The sequence below is a fragment of the Branchiostoma belcheri genome, unplaced genomic scaffold (assembly GCF_001625305.1).
Source record: "Branchiostoma belcheri isolate BF01 breed outbred unplaced genomic scaffold, Haploidv18h27 scaffold189, whole genome shotgun sequence".
NCBI lineage: Eukaryota > Metazoa > Chordata > Leptocardii > Amphioxiformes > Branchiostomatidae > Branchiostoma > Branchiostoma belcheri.
The window spans coordinates 272,538-289,028 of NW_017803368.1; the positions used below are offsets into that span (position 1 = coordinate 272,538).

The 16,491-nt window shown below is 38.9% G+C and overlaps 1 protein-coding gene across 5 annotated transcripts in view; it reads left to right on the top strand.

Annotated features, from left to right (window-relative positions):
- Positions 1-16,491, top strand: part of LOC109467720 (fibrillin-2-like) — a 162,390-nt gene that overhangs the window by 41,978 nt on the left and 103,921 nt on the right. For all 5 annotated transcript variants that reach the window (XM_019765768.1, XM_019765767.1, XM_019765766.1 and 2 more), the window contains exons 7-14: positions 1,282-1,479; positions 8,098-8,220; positions 10,743-10,868; positions 12,032-12,187; positions 12,404-12,457; positions 14,697-14,741; positions 14,897-15,157; positions 16,167-16,295. In XM_019765768.1, the coding sequence (XP_019621327.1) occupies positions 1,282-1,479; positions 8,098-8,220; positions 10,743-10,868; positions 12,032-12,187; positions 12,404-12,457; positions 14,697-14,741; positions 14,897-15,157; positions 16,167-16,295 (1,092 nt within the window). The remainder of the gene's footprint in view (positions 1-1,281; positions 1,480-8,097; positions 8,221-10,742; positions 10,869-12,031; positions 12,188-12,403; positions 12,458-14,696; positions 14,742-14,896; positions 15,158-16,166; positions 16,296-16,491) is intronic.

Consider the following 16,491-nt stretch of genomic DNA (forward strand, 5'->3'; position numbering starts at 1 on the left):
TAAAAGGCTTCTTGAAGAATCCTGGGAAACACCATTCAAGGCGTAGTACCTTGGGTAAATAGTAAGAGTGTTTCCTCATGTACATGTAAGGCCACACCAATTTAATTTTATGGATGACATCCATGCGCGCATTGATTTAAGTCTGTTCTAAAAAAAAAAAGATCACGTCATCCGAGGCTCTGGCCTGGATAGTCCATGGTAGCTTGCTATATAGCGACAGTACGGAGCCGGTGGTAACTCTGGAGGACGGCACCCAGGCTACCAAAGCTCCACGACTCAAGACCTCAGTACATACGTACAGTGTCGATTCATAAATCGGCAAAACTGAGCCAGAATGTGCCTGCTTGTCGTATATGTCGCTATGTTCTGCCGCAAATTCACAATACCAGCTAATTGCCTTTGTATGCCTGTGGTTTAGTAGCATTTTTATTTTTGGCCGGATTTTTATTTTATTCGCCCGCGCGCACTAGTTTGGGGGTCTTCAGAGGATGTCATCCATAAAATTAAGCCGGTGTGGCCTAAGCAGTCTTTGCCATGAGGGTTTCGGTATTCTTGACTGGGATTTCTCATAGGTAATATTGCCAGGACTAGTTAAACTGTCCCAAAATAGCCGGCGCCAGGTCTTAAGAATACAACGATATACAATGTAACAAGGCCAGCAAACTAAGTTGCACCTAATGAAATGGCCTGTGAGTGTTGACCAATTTTGATGCTTGGCTGCTCTCGTCACTTCTTTCAACTCTGTACAGGGATTTGGTTTAGGTTAATTGTAATGTAAATTGCTTCTATTTTACAGGCAAAGTTACAGATAAGATAGACTTCATCTGCAATTTGCCTTCAGTTTATACATGTATTTGTCAGCAAACACTGGTTTGGTCTGTGAAACATTTTATAGAGTGTACAGAAAGCAATAAGGAGTAGATGAACAAGTGACAATGGAATCTACTAATTTTTCATGAGCCTGGGAACAATTAAAACTTAATGATTAGTCGCTGGTTGAATATTGAATCAGATGGTTGCAGTTCAACGGGATGTCATATACGGGGGCCCGCAAGCCCTTTTCCGTAGAGCGTAATCGGCCATTTTAATTCCACGTAGAGCGTAGACGGGCCGCTCTAATATTTTTGCGTAGAGCGTATTCGGCGTTTTTATTCTACGTAATGCGTTGTAGCCACTTGGAATTTATCGTAAAGTGTAATCGAGAGGGGTTTCCGAATTCAGTGTAGAGCGTTGTCGGGACCCCCCCTTGCAGGCCCTCATATACCTCTGCTTTATTTTCAGACTACAGGACTGGACCATGCTTCACCAAAGTGGAAAACCAGATGTGCCAAGGACAGCTCTCTGGTGTGGTGTGTACCAAGACCCTGTGCTGTGCCACCATTGGTCGGGCCTGGGGACACCCGTGTGAGCAGTGCCCAGCGCAGCCACAGCCCTGCCGCAGAGGCTACCTCATGCACCAGAAGTCTGGGGACTGTGTAGGTGAGTGATGTTCAAACGGTCATTGCCTTCAAATATCAGAGTTGTCAACCAAGGTGTGCAAAAACTCGTATTTCCCAAAAACTATCGTAGAGTGGAACTCGTTACCATCAAGCACAGTTGGGGCATCATCACTAGAAAGCTTTAAACAACTCCTGCAATTAAATTATGCAAAGATTGAGTGTAACAAGTCGTTTGGTGTGATAAAGCCAGCTGCGGCCGCGCCACATGCCTGCGAAGCTGATGTGTTATGCCGAAGGGCGGTTATACCGGCTATACAGATACAGATACAGATGTGAAATACCTGTGCCTGCAATGGGTAGATATTATCACTGATTATTTTGGAGAGAAGCCAGGGGAATATAACTTTACATTGAATATATACATGTAACTTTACGTTCACTTTGCAACCAACAAAAAAATGTGTGAGGGTTTTGTTATTTATTTATTTATCCTGGACAGACTTATTGCCTTCTGATGTTTTTCAAAGAATTAAATATCATTAATAACATAACATTATTAGTTAAACAGAATGTCAACTTAAGTTAAAGATGACAGAAAGTGGAGTTTGCATATCAATGTGAAGAAGGTCGAAAAGCATTAAATCATCAAATCAAAACATAAAATATAGGTTTTCAAAAATATACTATCACATCCAAACTAACATGGTCTAAAACCTAAGGAATGTTTACATTCATAAATGTTGATAACGTCAATGATAAATCAAATCAAATCAATCATGATGTTGTGCTCTGAAATTTTCTAAAGTTAGTCTCAAATCTAGAATGATAGACAGTAAGTATTTTTTTTGCAAGGAATATATTTACTCAGTTACTGCCTGTTATGAAATTCTTCAATACCAGACAGAGGGGGGACATCTCTTGAAATCCTCACTTGTTGTACATGTAGCCTGGTATCCAGTCTGATCGTGATTGGGGGTATTGGGGTGTTCAGGCAGGTTGTGTCTTCGGGGGCTCTAATAGCTTCCCCCGCCCAGTGCAACAGACCGTCCCGGTAGGAGTGTTACGCTAATCAGAGATAGTATGCTTGATTTGGTTTCCCCCAATCAATCTCTCGTGAAATACACACCTATGTGAGGCGGGCGGGCCAGAGCCCTTAGGGCCCCGACCACGATCAGACTGGATACCAGGCTACACTTGTTCCAGGGGTTCAGAGCCTTTTTGTACCTCAGGGCCTAGTAGTGGGGTCCAAGGGCAGAAGGGCATGTCAGAGGTCCCTCAACCCTCTCCTCCACGTACTTGAGTTTTCAGCACCTGTTGGTCACAGTGTTAATTGTCCAGGCTGGAAGACAACCCTGTCTATAATCATGCTTTTTTTAAATCCTGTATGGATAAAGGACACAATGCAAACACAATATGACTTTTTTGCAGATTGTGACTTTAACCCTTGTGTTGGTGAGTCTGTGACAGCAAGGCCTCAACTCTGGCACCTAAGTCCAGAAAGTTGTTGCGAATGACCTCAAATATGCTGAAGACTGTAACCTTGCAGCTCACCTGTCTCAATACCCACAAAACACCCTTGACTATTATTTGCATATAAACTACTCGGTTTAACCCTAGTACACCACAGTTAGTACATGCAACTGTCGAAGAAATTTGTTATATATTGTAACTAAATTTCACTCAGGGTTGTCCAAAACAAAACTACTAGCTAGTAAGTCTTTTAAACTTTTGCTAGTTGTATGACAGCTGGCCAATCTGTAAATCTTACTTTTCATCAGAAAGGCAATGATTTTTTTATTTCTTGTTTGACCCAGAAAAAAAGAGGACACATTTCTATTTTTGTGATGACCTTGCTTGTGAGCATATGTACATGTAACATCTGTGTCCATAATATCACCATAGTCCATAATATTGCCACCTTGAGAAAAAGTGTGCTTAAAGATATTTTTACTGCAACATACCCTAGGTATGTACATTTGAGGTGTGCAGGAGTGTATACCAAAAGTATGTTTCAGTAAAGATATCTTAAAGCACACTATTTCTCAAGGTGGCGATATTATGGACCCTGGTGATATTATGGACACGGATGTTATGTGACTCTACTGTCTTCTTGACCAATTATGACTCTGTTGTCTGTTACCTTGACCAGTAGTTATCACCTGCAAAACAGAGCTTAGGCCACACCAATTTAATTTCTTGGTTAACGGATTTGCCCGCTTCATTTTTTCCTGATTTGCAAATAAAAATGAAAATTCAGAATCAACTGCAAAATGCTCATATTTTGCCCTGTACAGTTGAAAACAGTCTTTTTTTCCCTAGTTGCTACTAACAGTTATTCTATCTTTCAATGCAATGATATCATTAAAAGTTCAAAATTCATTGTTTAAATTTTGAACCAGCCTGGAGTGTTGACTTCATGGCTTCTATCGTACCATTTTGGTCCATAATAGAATGCCCTTTTTCGCCAGCCCGCTCCATTATTTTTCTAGAAAAATCCGTTAACCAAGAAATTGAATTGGTGTGGCCTTAGTCTCTTACCTTCTGTGAAAATATTGACACTGTCTCTGACATTTTGTTAGTTTGGTTTAATCTGGTTGAAGGACACCCCACAGCCAATGCCAAGGTCACTTTAGGAGGAGTGTCTGACTTTAATTACAACCATTTTGTGCCAAGAGTTGTTGATAGTCAGGCTGAATGTGACAGAAAAGACCTTCAAGTTGATTTCAGAGGCTGTGCTTAGTTAAATACTGGACAAAGTCAGCTGTCTTATGAAATAACAAATATTTGTGGTGCATTCAAGGGTAGTGTACATCATTTGTACACGTACATGTACATTGTAATTGCTCCACTATTAGGCCACACCAATTTAATTTGTTGGTTCTCGGATTTTTTCAGAAAAAATATGAAGCGACAGGGCGAAAAAAAATAAAAATAAGAACAGGTCTAGGCATCCTATTATAGCCCCAAATGTTACAATATGAGCCATGAAGTCAACAAAAAAGGCTGTGTTAAAATTTAAAGTATAAATTTTGAACTTTTAATCAAACCACTGCATTGATAGATGGAAAAAAACTGTAACAACTAGGAAGAAAAGGAATTTCCTCAACTTTTGGGGGCAAAATATTAGCATTTTTGAGTTGATTCACAACCAGAATCTTTTTTTTTTTTGCAAATCAGAAAAAAATGAAGAGGCCAATCTGAGAACCAACAAATTAAATTGGTGTGGCCTTAACTAAAGATACATTGTACATATATTTCCCTTACATGTACATGTAATGTCTAATCACCAAGAGCTATATTTACACAGCATCGTATGTTCAATCATAAAATTATGTAGCAACATAATGGTCCAACATCTTTAAGCTTTGATTTTTCTTTTTATTGTTACCATTTTGTTGTAATGGTTGAGGGAGTAACAAATTTAAAACTTGATTGACTGTTACAAGAAAGCATCAGATACCTTCAAAAAGTGCTTTACCAGGTTAAATCTACTACACTAGCATTACACCTGCTTGATCAAAAAAAGAACAAAATTACACTCCAGTAAGGAGCATGTAAAACAAGCCTGTGCTATTGCCTGGACCTTGGTGACCACAGCAGGCCTTTTTCTCTGACCTTATAAAGACCCAATCAGGAGGTATGAGAGTCTAATTGAAGTTGATTTTACAGTTGGGGGATCACTTTGTCTATTTTGGGGAACCTGTCGGATTTCCAATCAGGGTTCTTGAGTTAGGGTAAACTTTGGCCTCAAGCCAGGTCTTCCTCATCTGCAAACAATCATGTTGTTGTTTTTTTTCATCTATCCACTGAATTGCTAGAAACAATTACAGTAACAGTTCATGGTCAAAACTTTTGCTTTTCTGCAAAGACAAACTTTTCACTTGCATTTGGAGTAGATATAATGTTAGACCAAAGGAAAAAACAATTAAACTTAAATGCAGTTAATTCTAAGGGTTAATGCCCCGTCCTGATGTGTATATGGTTAGATAATCCCTGATAAATCCTCATTAACCACCATGTTCGCTATGCTCACTTGGTGGTTTGTTCGGTAGTTATCGCACCTGACCAGGGATTATCTCACCATAGACACAGAGGATAAGGCGGGGCATTAACGTTATTACCATATAGCCTATATGACAACTGACGCACCTGACCAGGGATTATCTCACCATAGAGACAGAGGATAAGGCGGGGCATTAACGTTATTACCATATAGCCTATATGACAACTGACACAGTTATATGACACAAAATCCTTGTAAAATTTCTCCATTACCGAAAAAAACTTCTCACATTCTATGTTATGTGAAACAAGATGGCATGGACAGAAAAACAGATCATCCAGGTAATCATCTGCGGTGGCAATGTAACATTGAACATTGAACATTGGAACAGTACCACTTCAAGGCCACACCAATTTAATTTGATGGTTCATGGATTCCTCCACTTCATTTTTTTCTCATTTACAAAAAAAAAAACATTTCAGTGTCTGAAATGCTCGAATGGCCCCAACAGTTGAAGGAAGTCCCACAGTTGTCACAGTTTTTATATCTATCAATACAGTGGTTTGATGAAAAGTTTGAGCTCGGCGAGGTTTACGTGGTAGCAATTCCTTGCCGGTTTTGTGGGCAATGTTAACAAGCCTGGTAATGACTTCATAGGGTGCCTAGGTCTGTTTTTATTTGCCCTGACCCTCTCAAAAAATCTGAGCACCATCAAATCAAATTGATGTGGCCTATTTAAAAGGAAACTTCATTTTTATTGTGGATGGCCACAGTTCTCTGGCAATATATTCTCTCCACTAACTTCTTGAGACACAGACAGGTAAAACCACTTAAGAAGTCTAACTGTTTGTTGAACTTTGCTCTTAGGGCATACCAAAGGTCTGATGCAGCTCTTACAGAAAGAACACCCTTAGTTTGCCCTTGCACGCATACGACCAGCATGAACAACAAAGCTTCGAATTCTATCTTTTCTTTTAACCTTTCAGCTGATAATCCCTATAAACTGGTGCAGTCATGTAGTGATGCATACCGGTTCTCTGGACTTGGATCCGGACTTGTAAGAATGTTCAGGTTCAAGTCCAAAAAAACTAAAAGTCAAGAACCGAGTCCGGACTTATTACCATAAAAGACCATTTCACATACCCCTTTTTTTCCAAACCACCTAAAACCTTCCGTAGATTGTAAAATCTTTGCTGCAAAACGAAGAAAACATTGCCATCGGGCATCATCAAGTACCGGCCTCCATGTTATGTGGCAAAAGTTTCACTCAGACAACATTGCAAGGTTGCCAACATGCAATTTTGTATACGCCATGGGTTTAGGTCCGGACTTACAAGTCCGGAACTGAACCTAAACCTCTGGACTTGAATCCGGACCTGAACCTAAAATTGGGTTTTAAGGTATGCATCACTACAGTCATGACATTCTACTCACTGCATGCAACTCTAATCATTTCTAGAAATGACAGTCCATGATACATGATATTGCGTGTGAATGGTTGAAAATATTTCTTCAGGGTAACCTTGCTCTTAAACTTCATTTTAGCTTTTATCCTTTGAAAATAATTTTTGACATTCATAAAAGAGAACAATGTGACCTCAAAGATTTATTCTGAAACTGCTGGTGCCCCCTTAAAGATCTGCCTTTCTTCTAATGACAGAGGAGACATTGTTTGTCATCTGGGAGTAATTCACTGGCAGTCTCACCTTGAACCCATGGTTAAAGACATACAATGTGAGTCCTCTACTCTCTGTCACAGTAACAATGGGCACTCTGTCCCTGGGAAGGCCTTGGAATAAGAATCCCTAACTTTGTTTGGTCAACAGTGAAAGAAAACCGCACCAAGTGCTGCATGACTTGGAAGTCCCATTTGGTACTAGGCCTCTGTTAAAGTTCCGATAAGGTCACCAAACATGAAAGAGCCAAAGACTTGCTTTGTAGCATACAATAGTGGAGAGTTGATAAAGTAAACACACAGGCTCTGTTTTGTGTTGGTGGAGGGTTATTGACTCACAACATGCTAACATGCCCGTTACATATAGCCAGGGGGTTTTGGGGGGTTCGGACCACCCCCCCCCCAAGAATTCAAAGGTCCACATTTTGGTCCACTTTTATCTAAAGCTCCATTTTTCTCAGACCATAAACTTTTGTTACTGCAAATATAAAGTGATATATTATACATGAACATGCTAGGGTCACGAATTTTGGATGGCAGATAGCTCTTGGAATAGGGAAGAAGTGACATGAGTTTGAATCCTCTAGCGGCTTGTTCTGGAACTGCAGGAGCATTTGTTGAAATTGTACTTGTAACAGTAATATATGACCTAATGATGATGATGGTGATACATGTACATTGTACACTGTGTTCAGTAAAACATTGCACAGCTGCCATCTGTCTGTCATCATATTGATACTTCTGTATCTTATTCCTGGCAAGTAAGGTCCAAAACCATTAAAGGCTATATTTCAATCATAACACAGCTCAACATAACTCAATGCAGCTCTTTTCATGTTGCGTGAATTCAACTTAAAGAAAAAGATTGAACATTGTGCTTCTGTCATCTTTGTGTACATCCATGATATAATAGAGCAGAGAGACTTGAATGTTGTGTCTTCTCCTGGTCTTTAATTGTTTTGGTTTCCTTTTCATTTCAGACATCGATGAGTGCCAGGCCATTCCTAACCTGTGTCAGGGGGGCCTGTGCATCAACAATCTGGGCTCCTTTGTTTGTCAGTGTGGAGAAGGCTACAGGAGAGATCTGGATGGGAAGTGTGTGGGTGAGTGCTCCTCAATTAAATTAAGAATTAGTTGTCATAAATTAAACATAGAAATAGGTCGATACAAGAAAATACCAAATGACCAACGGTTCTGTCCATTTTGTCCAAACATGATTGAAAATGAGCACCATTTTTTAATGGATTGTACACTATACTAAAGCTTATTGCTGTTCACCTTTCTTTTCGCTTGTTCAATTGATTTCAATACGTTAGATCCTATAGATAAATGCAACTACATTCTCAGGGGAGATAACCAATACAGTGTTCAAATAGGAAAATACATTAAAGAATGTTTCGATCTTAGAGAACACATGTTAGAGAATAGTTAACCTTTATTGTTACATCATACATATACTCTGTACGTAAGATGACGTTATCCACACAATGTATTTAGCTTTGTAAAGATCTTTAGTTAAGTTGTAGAATACCATACAAAAGTCTCTGTACTTTTTTTGTTGTGTCAATAAAGAATCTATTAAACACCTTCCACACATTTACAAATATGGCCTCCCATATATTCCCCTGCAACCATGGTTAGGAGTAGGCCAGGAGCAAGGTCAGCTGCTGGTGTTAATAAGCCAAGGTCGGCTAATATTTGGCTGCACTGGCCAAATGTTTCAAAATGTTCAAAACGTTAGAGGGTTGGTCTGCAGATTTGACCATGGTCAGCCTTCAGTCAGCAGAAAACCAGCCAACCATTCAGGAGTAAGTCAGCTGAGTGTTTAGGGCATGTTCTGGGGTCAAGTTTGGCTCAAATTTAACTCAAATTCATTTTGATCCATATAGAAAAGTCGGCATGGCCTAAACAGTCCAGACTGCTCGCAAAGTTCAGCCAACCTTGGTTTACAGACCGGTGTTTGAGGCAATGTCAGGGGAAGGTCCTGAATGTGTGGCCCTGTCAATTTAATTTGCTGGTTCTCGGATTCGCCCGCTTCATTTTTTTCTGATTTGCAAATAGAAATAAAAATTCAGAATCAACTGCAAAATGCTCATATTTTGCCCTGAACAGTTGAAAACAGTCCTTTTCTTCCTGGTTGTTACAGTTATTCCGTCCATCTTTCAATGCAATGCTATCATTAAAAGTTCAAAAATTACTTTTTGTACCAACCTGGTGTGTTGACTTCATGGCTCCTATCCTACCATTTTGGGCCATAATAGGATGCCTAGGCCTGTTTTTTTTTTCGCCCGCCCGCTCCATTATTTTTCTGGAAAAATCTGTTAACCAAGAAATTAAATTGGTGTGGCCTAGGGGCTTGAGTTACATGTAATTCCATCTTGTGTATCATCAGCCTACACAATGTATTTAATCTTTCCATCCTATCTAGGACAAACCTCAGTCAGACTAAAGGTTGATATAGTTCACCTTTGTCGATATACCAGCTGCATATCAGTATTAAAATAAAGCAGCACTTAAGACATTCTTCATTTCACATTTGTCTGTGGGAAGTGGAATTATTTCTTTGCTGATCAAAGGCCCCACTACAAAACGTGCTTAATGATTCTTTTTCTGCTAATTGTTTCCTGTGTAAGGACTTACTGTTAGTGTAGTTAGTTCTCCCAACTCAAACAAATTTGATACTGTAAACCTCAGGAATTTGGAGCGTTGACCTTTCAAGTCCCCTAACATGACTGAGGTATTTCAGACACAGATGTCAAACATTGGTTTTGCCCCCTGGCTTTTCCCCTTGATGAATGTACTATTGATACACTGATTAGCAGTCTTGTAAGAATGTCCTTGTGGCATGTTTGGCTTCGGCCTTGGGGTTTGACAGTTACAAAGTATCAAATGGGTAAGATGCAAATCACACATTCTGTCATTTCTAGAGAGGATGCATGTATGTCGCTTGAAAGTTATTTATCTTGATCACCACTTTGGGAATGTTTTGTTAGGAAAATCACACTTATTTTGATTTTTTTCATGTTAGGCCATGTTGATTTGATTATATGGATGACATCCTCCGAGAACCCCAAAATTGATGCGCGCGTTCGAATAAATAAAAAAAAGTTTTGCAAAAAAAAAAGTTCTTTTCATTATGAAATCTACGTGGTCATGAGGGTTGAGCAAATGGCACAGAATATGGTTTGGCGAATAATCTAGTCTTCAAGTTCATTTCTTTACAATTTCGTCTTTTTTCGTTTGATTTTGGCATCCGGCATTCTACGACATTGGTATAGTTTTTATTTATTATTTTTTGTAACTTACGGTATATTTTTGCTCATTTTGCAACTGTTTTGTACGATTTACAGTATGGTTGAAAACTTTGTACGATTTACAGTATGGTTGAAAACTTTTTTTTTTGGAAACGGCCGAAAATTCATGCGCGCGCGGATGTCATCCATATAATCAAATCAACATGGCCTTTATTAACAATGGGTCTAACAGCACTACATGTATCAGATCTTGAAAATTTTAATTTCTGCACTACAGGTCTGCCACATAATTACTGTAACAGTAATGCTTATCACTATGATACTAATCATACTTTGGAAAAAAAGTTAGAATGATGTTTTGTCACTTTCAGATGTCAACGAATGTGCCACCATCCCAAATCTATGTGCAGGAGGCGAGTGTACAAACACAAAGGGAGGCTACATGTGCACATGTCCAAATGGGTTTGTCATTAATGCTGATGGTACAAAATGTATAGGTAAGCAATTTTCTAAATCCAATACAGAAATATCAGTCCTAATTTTCATGTTTCTGGTTACTGTTACTGTTAAGGCCACACCAATTTAATTTCTTGGTTAACGGATTTTTCTAGAAAAATAATGGAGCGGGCGGCCGAAAAAATAAAAAATAAAAACAGGCCTAGGCATCCTATTATGGCCCAAAATGGTACGATAGGAGCCATGAATTCAACACACCAGGCTGGTTCAAAATTTAAACGATGAATTTTGAACTTTTAATGATACCACTGCATTGAAAGGTGGAATAACTGTAACAACTAGGAAGAGAAGGACTGTTTTAAACTGTTCAGGGCAAAATATGAGCATTTTGCAGTTGATTCTGAATTTTTTTTTTAATGACAGAAAAAAATAAAGCGGGAAAATCCGTTAACCAAGAAATTAAATTGGTGTGGCCTAATATAATGAACATAAACTTGCAATTGTAATTCACATCTTAATGAAGTCAAATAAATAAACAAATAAACAAAACAAATAAACAATTGAACATTTTCTTTACCTGTGTAGAATTCTACTGGACCTTATTCTTTATCACCAGCAACAGACATTTAGTCCAACTCTTCTTGTCAAATGCCAAACTAGGTTATCCAGGTCTTTACTTTTTTTACTTTGAAATCCTAGTTACTCAATTAAAGATAAACAAAGTACTGGTAGCTCTAATCAAAGATAGAGATACATGTAAGAATTACAGGAAAATTTAGTACAATACAACTGCATAGTAGACATTTACATGTACATGTAACTTTAGGCCACGCCAATTTCATTAGTTGGTTCTCAGATTTACCCGCTTCATTTTTTCTGATTTGAAAATTAAAAAAAAAGTCCAAACTACTCATATTTTGGCCCAAACAGTTGAAGAAAGCTCCTTGTCTTTCTAGTTGTTACAGTTTTTCCATCTTTAAATTCAGTGGTTTGATAAAAAGTTTAAGATCCATTGTTTGAATTATAAACCAGCCTAGTACATGACTGTATGTTGATGTCATGGCTCCTATCATAGCTTTTGGGGCTATCAGGGGATGCCTACGTCTGTTTTTTCTTTGCCTGTTGCTTCATATTTTTCCTGAAAAAAATCAGAGAACCAACAAATCAAATTGTTGTGGCCTTTAACCTACAACTTTACCATCAGATCAACGACAGGATGTCTGCTACAGAGAGTTCACCACCCCAGGAAGGTGCACCAATGCTCTGTCCGCCCGCACCACGTACCGAGACTGTTGTTGTGAGCAAGGTGGGAGAGGCTGGGGGTCCCCAACTTGTCAGCTGTGTCCTGAGGTTTCAGAGAGTACGTAGGTCATTTTGATTCTATATTGTAGCCATTTTTAAGTGCCAATTGTGATTATCATACGACTTAAGTTGCAAAATACAACACACCAAACAGAAAAGAAATTCACTCATTGGAAAAAACATTATAAGGGAATAATGGTTGGGACTTTTTTTATGTATGAAGCTCTGTTTTATACAATGATGATCTCACAAACTTTTTCTATCTCATCTGCAGATCAGTTTATCCAGCTTTGCCTTTCTGATGAGTTTAGACCACCCATTAATGGTGGTAAGTTTCTGTCTCTTATTATTACCACTAGCAGTAATGCTTAAGTTGTCTGAAGCAGTGTTCTAGCCAGCCAGAATTTTTTCCCATCATCTCGTTAGACATAAGGCCACACCAACGTAATTTTATGGATGACATCCACGCGCGCATTGATTTTCGCCTGATCTCAAAAAAAGAAAAAAAAAGATCACGTCTTCGGAGGCTCTGGCCTGGCTTTAGGCCCGGGTAGTCCATGGTGGTATAAAGTGACAACGAAGCCGGTGGTAACTCTGGAGGACGGCACCCAGGCTGCCGAAGGTCCACGACTCAAGAACTCAGTACATATATGTACAGTGTCTATTCATAAACTCCCCAAAAAGCCAGCATGTGCCAGCTTGTCGTATACGTTGCTATGCAAAGCGCCAAATTCACAATACCGGCTTTGTATTACTGTGGTTTAGTAGAGTTTTTATTTTTGGCCGGATTTTTCTTTTTTTCGCCCGCGCGCACTTGTTTGTGGGTCTTCAGAGGATGTCATCCAAAAAATTAAGTCGGTGTGGCATAATATCATGTCGAGTGCTGGAGGCTCAAGGTGTGACATTCCCAGGGGGTTTGGGGATCTGCTCCTCTAGATCTGCTTAAAATATTGACCTTCTGAAACTCCCAAGTTTCTGCATTTTGAGTACTCTCCAAGCAGAGGTTTGGGTTTTGGGGATATTTTTAGCGTGTTTTTAGGCTTTTTTATCGGGGTTTCTCTTTTGCACTGAATTTTTTTTCCCACCAAACCCAACCTCTGCCGGCAGTCGAAAGCTTCAATGGGCTATAAACCTATTATCAGTTCAACACATTTCAGTCGTTCTGCAAGTAGGTGTGAACCAGACGCATGAATAGACACAGTCAGCAGGAGGCGTGTGGCCCAATGAATGCCTTTCTGACTGGCTAGAAGTGTGATAATCCACCACTGTGACAGTAAAATGGATATCCCTAATGATAATTTGATGGTTCCCGGGGAGGAGCACTGTCACGATTCTTGATAGGTTTGCCCCTCCCCGGGGTGACTGCCGGCAGAGGTTGGGTTTGGTGGGAAAAAAAATTCAGTACAAAAGAGAAAACCCGATATAAAAGCCTAAAAACACGCTAAAAATATCCCCAAAACCCAAACCTCTGCTTGGAGAGTACATTTTGAGAGAGAGGCAAATTTGGCAGGTAGACTTAGTTTAATAACATATCTTTACACAACGATTTTTGTTCGTCAAAGATGATGGATTGGGCAAATTTTTGTTTGTCGTTGGCAGCAAAATCTTGTCAAATGATGGAAAGATGGTGCTGGCTAGAACACTGGTTGAAAGTCCATTTAACTAATAGATGCATGCACATGTACATCTAGAGCCCTACCCACTGCTATATTGAAAATGATTGATTGCACTGAATTTGAATACGTAAAAGCAAAGATGTCATCTAATGTCATATCTGAGACTTATACAATCATGTAATTCTTCCAAATATCCTAGGCCACATTAAGAAATAGTGTTATTGAAATGCTCTCAAGAATGTCTTGAACACCTAGACATCTCAGGCCACAGCAAGTAAATTTTATGGATGACATCCCCCGCAGACTCCAAATCTAATGCGATAGGGCAAAAAAAAACAAGGCAGGCAAAAAAAAACAAGATTCGTATTTTTTTTAAAATTTTGACATTATAAACCTTGTTAAACAAGAAATGATACCTACATGTACATTGTGCTATACACAATACAACTATTACAAGAAAAATAAAAGTTTTCAATCATTGTACCCAATGGTTTGATTCGGTGGGAACATCACATATACAAAGCCACCATGTCATATAAAAGAAATGAAATATATTGATATCACTGCATCAAAAACAAAACATTAAATCAGAGCCTTGTCTTGTCTCCTCTCTTTCATATTTATCTACCATCCACGTTCCGGCATGGCAACAGACATCTTTTCCTATTTTCGGCATGTTGACCACTGTCAGAGGGCAACAAAATTTCTTGTTTTTTTCCCCAAAATTAGGGGAAACTTAATGCTTGCACTGATCATCCATAAAAATTACTTGCTGTGGCCTAAAGTGTGCATACAAAATGTACCTCAGGGATAGATGCTGCATCAGTCTTTTTAGATTTACCTTTTTTTAATGTGGCAGTCCAAGGATAAAATTATGAGACTCTGAAAGTTGATGTTAATGATGAGATGCTACATGTAGGTGCTGACATGTTGACTGTTGACTTTACACAGGGGTGATACCAGTACCAATTCCTGGTGGCGTCCCTGGCGGACCAGGTACATGCTTCTTTGATTTCTTGCACAGTAGCTCATTTAGCTTTTAGAACGTAACTTAACGTGTTTATTATAATTACATCAAAAAGCATTCTCTTGGAATGAAAAACCAGTGACCGTGTAACATTTACATGAAATTATTACAATTCACTATGCAGGTACTGGTGGGACAGGTGGGACTATACCACCAGGAGGCTTACTTCCAGGTACCCCTGGAGGACCACAGTTTCCCCCTGATGGAACTGACCTCGGCCCTGACGGAAGTCGCCCCTTTGAGCCTAACGGTGAACAGTCTAACCTGTGTCGGCAGTACGACAACCTGTGTCTGCACGGCAGGTGTGTGGACACTGACGGCTCCTACACCTGTGCCTGTGATGGAGGCTACAGGTTAGACAACGCTGTCAGCCCAGCTTGTGTAGGTGAGTCGATTGGTAACCATTTTGCAGCCAGTGTTTACAGCAACCTGAGATATTGATGGACGACCTACTGTTTTTTGCTTACTAATAGGTTGTCCAGTGTGCAACTTATTTCGAACCCTTTCGAAGAAAGTATTTTGAACCCTGCATTACATGTATGTCTAACTGAGATTCCTTCAAAGACATATTTGTCTCCTTCCAGCTATCACATGTATTACTACAGTATCATGTATTTACTAACTATTTTTGTCCACCTTGCTGTACCTTAATAACTGCATGCCTCATATGCATGCCTTTGACTAATGTTAAAATGCTAAGGTGCATCATAAGCAGCAAATAGCTTCCTTTGTAGTTGTTAAAGACCCATCAGTCTTGACTTGAGTTTGATTTCAAATTGACTGTCAGGGTACTGATAAAGTGAGCTGAGGCTGTTAAACTATTATGAAATCACACATACATGTACAAGTTTTGTTACATTTTCTTTTAATGTTGATAATTGTTACCAGTACCTCCCAAATCTCTGACTCTTTTTTCTGAAGCTAAAAACTACTAAATACAGGACCAACAGATATAAGAACTCTCCAGTACCATACCTAGTTTGCATATTGAACAATTCCTCCAAATAATGTGTATCATACTTCTAGGGTGGTTAGTCTGTCCTCTAGTCTCATTTTTTACTCTGTATATTATTGTGTTAGTATTTCATATATGTCTGTAATTGTTAGTTTTAATGTTGAACTTGAAACTGTTATTTTTAGGTATCTAATGTATGATGATATGGATTTTATTGAATAACTTAGCAATTTTAATGTGTTATGTTAAATATGTCAAGAAATCAAATTGTACAGCAGGACACAATTTAGCCAACGGCTACAAGTTCTTGTTTGTTTTTACAAATAAACCATTTGATTGATTGATTGATTGATTGATTGACTGATTGATTGATTGATTGATTGATTGATTGATTGATTTATCGATTGATTTTTTTAACCATCTGTGCCCCATGCTGTAGATTTGGATGAGTGTGAGGAGCAGAAAGGCTCTATCTGTGCCAACGGTCGCTGTGTCAACTCCCAGGGCAGCTTCATCTGCATGTGTAACTCTGGCTACAGTCTGACTGCTGGGGGCACTTCTTGTGGAGGTAACCATTCCCTTATTAATAAATATATATAGTTATGTATAATAATGGTTTGATATGTATAATTATGTATAATGGGGAAATGGGTTATGTATAATTATGTATAATGGGGAAAGGGGTTACATAATGTATGTATCATTATATATAATGGGAAGGGGGTTATATATAATTATGTATAATGGTAAAAAGGGAAATATAT